Here is a 2,394-nt window from a genome sequence, read left to right as displayed (position 1 = left end):
CTTTCTACTTCTTACATTTTGAACCCAAATACTTGTACTTTCTACTTCTTACATGTTGAACACAAATACCTGTACTTTCTACTTCTTACATGTTGAACACAAATACCTGTACTTTCTACTTCTTACATGTTGAACACAAATACCTGTACTTTCTACTTCTCACATTTTCCAAACAGGCTGGTTCCTTTAGTCTGAATGTGTGTTTGGTGGCGTGATCATTATTATTTAGAGTCATTGCGTGCCTATTGATTTGAACACGATCCGTGTATCCATCATTTCCTGGTCTTCTCTAAAGAAGAGGGACCAATGAAAACGTTGTCATGTTGCCGTTGGAAACATTCATTAGCTAACAATGACATTATTGTTCTATTAATACAAAGGGAGGTCAGGTACTCTTTAAAACAGCTGCTATGGGTACTTTTTACTCGAAGCCCATACTTCCTTACTTTGACTTGAGCAAAGAAGTTTAGTCAGTACTTCTACTTTTACCAGAGTATTTTCAAACACGAGTATCTGTACTTCTACTTGAGTAAAGGATGTGTGTACTTTTGCCATCTCTGGTTAAGCGTTTGGATACGAGTACCAAGGAGTTTGATTGGCTCCCGTACCTGTAAATATCAGAGGCTTTGGTCGGGCTGTATGATAAGTCAAAGGCCTCCGGCGGCATGTAGCTGGTCGTCCCGCCTTCCTCCACACTGGACTTCTTGGAAACCCTCGTGGTTTTTTGATCCCGGGCGAGGCCAAAGTCTGTGAGCTGGAGAGAAAATGTGTGCAAAGAGAGAAGGTAGGTGGAAGAGCAAAAGTGTACATAGCTACAGTGTAGAGATATAAACGTGTGAGGATCTTACAGAAAATGATGCGTTGCTGCAGATCATGTGGACACGGGTGCTATATATACCCAAAAAAAGCTACAAATGAGGACTCACCTTGGCGTTGAGAGCGCAGTCCAGCAGCACGTTGCTGGGCTTCAGGTCCAGGTGCAGCAAGGGGGGGGTCAGGCTGTGCAGGAAGTTTATACCCAGAGCGATTTGATGAGCCAGTCTGAAGACCAGTTGCCAGGGAAGAGTGCCGCCTAAACTTCCCTGTAACAGAGTTTCCATTGTTACATGTATCACTCGTTAAAACAATAATATCCTTTTGTATTTCTACATGTATATTTTCCACTATGCTATTCTATTTCTATTTCAGAAATATTTTGGACTGTTTATTTCTAGTGTCTTAATTTCTCATTCTCATTGCCTTGTTTTTTATGTTGCTGCATTTCCCAAATCTTTTCAAAAACATGTACATATGCGGAAAAGTATAATGCCAACGTGAAGTGAACTTTTTCATTTTCAAGTTTGCATTGTCAGTTTTTTTTGTCCCCAATGGGCTTCCAGTTAATTGTTGTTACCATATTTGTCTTTATTTTAGTGCAAAGCTTCCACTTGTAACAGAGGAGTTTTACAGTGCCACTTTAAGTAAAAAAAGTCAACGTTTATTATCAATTTCCCCGTGTGTGTGTGTGTGTGTGTGTGTGTGTGTGCGTGTGTGTGTGTGTGTGCGTGTGTGTGTGTGTGTGTGCGTGTGTGTGTGTGTGTGTGGTACAAACAGGGAGACGGAAATGCCGTTTCTCACCGTTCCAAAGAATACAAACACATATATACACAAAAAGGCACAACAACAGAATAATACAAATGGTATATGCTGTAAGTAACTAATGCTGTTGATGTATTGTGATTTTAAAAAGGTGTCCATTATCCTCTGGCTGGAGACAACAGCTGGGAATTAGCAATGTTGGCTAAAGCTGCCCCATTTACTGTTTTGTGTGACAGTTGATCAATGGGGACTGTCCACGACACTATAAACAAATACACTCAACTAAACTAAAAGGTAGTACTTCTTCCACCAGTGTTTACCTGCAGGGAGGCCAGGGATCCTCTCTCCATGTACTCCATCACCAGACCCAGCTGAGTTGACCTTGAGTTGGGGGGTAATCCTTTAAAGACCCCTCGGACCTGAATAACGTGCGGACTGCTTGCCTGACGCATCATTTCGATCCCACGGAGCAAACTTTCATTTTTCCTGTGTGCGTATTTGTGAAATTATTAGTAATATGCAATATTATTTAAAGGTCCCTACTGTTTTTCATCAATATATTATAGGTCTCAGATATATACAGAACATCTCTCTGATTGGCTGAAACACCAAACAGATAATTGCAGCATCCCATAATCCCCTCTGTTTCGGCCCTGTTTCAAAAGTGCTGATTCTCTGTCTGTTACTTTGGTTGGTGATTGGCTAATGGTCACTCAAGCCAACAAATCGTTATGACATCATAAAGTGGCCAAAATCTGACCAGCTCATTTCCAGACAGGTTTTTATATAAATGGATCAGGACAAAAAGAGAGAGAA

At 40.9% G+C, this 2,394-nt stretch overlaps 1 protein-coding gene across 1 annotated transcript; it reads right to left on the bottom strand.

Annotated features, from left to right (window-relative positions):
- Positions 1 to 583: 583 nt before the first annotated feature.
- LOC104957949 (receptor-interacting serine/threonine-protein kinase 3-like) lies at positions 584 to 2,033 on the bottom strand (the record flags this gene model as incomplete). The annotated part of the gene is made up of 3 exons (XM_010785624.1): positions 1,899 to 2,033; positions 927 to 1,082; positions 584 to 754 (listed from the first exon to the last, which is right to left on the bottom strand). Coding segments are annotated over exons 1-3 (462 nt in total), but the record flags the coding sequence as incomplete, so codon positions are not given.
- Between the last annotated feature and the right edge of the window lie 361 nt (positions 2,034 to 2,394).

Source organism: Notothenia coriiceps, unplaced genomic scaffold (assembly GCF_000735185.1).
Source record: "Notothenia coriiceps isolate Sejong01 unplaced genomic scaffold, NC01 NC01_scaffold00028117, whole genome shotgun sequence".
In the NCBI taxonomy this organism is placed as follows: Eukaryota; Metazoa; Chordata; class Actinopteri; order Perciformes; family Nototheniidae; genus Notothenia; species Notothenia coriiceps.
Note: the sequence above shows the minus strand (reverse complement) of the source record. Positions and strands in the feature narration are given on the sequence as shown.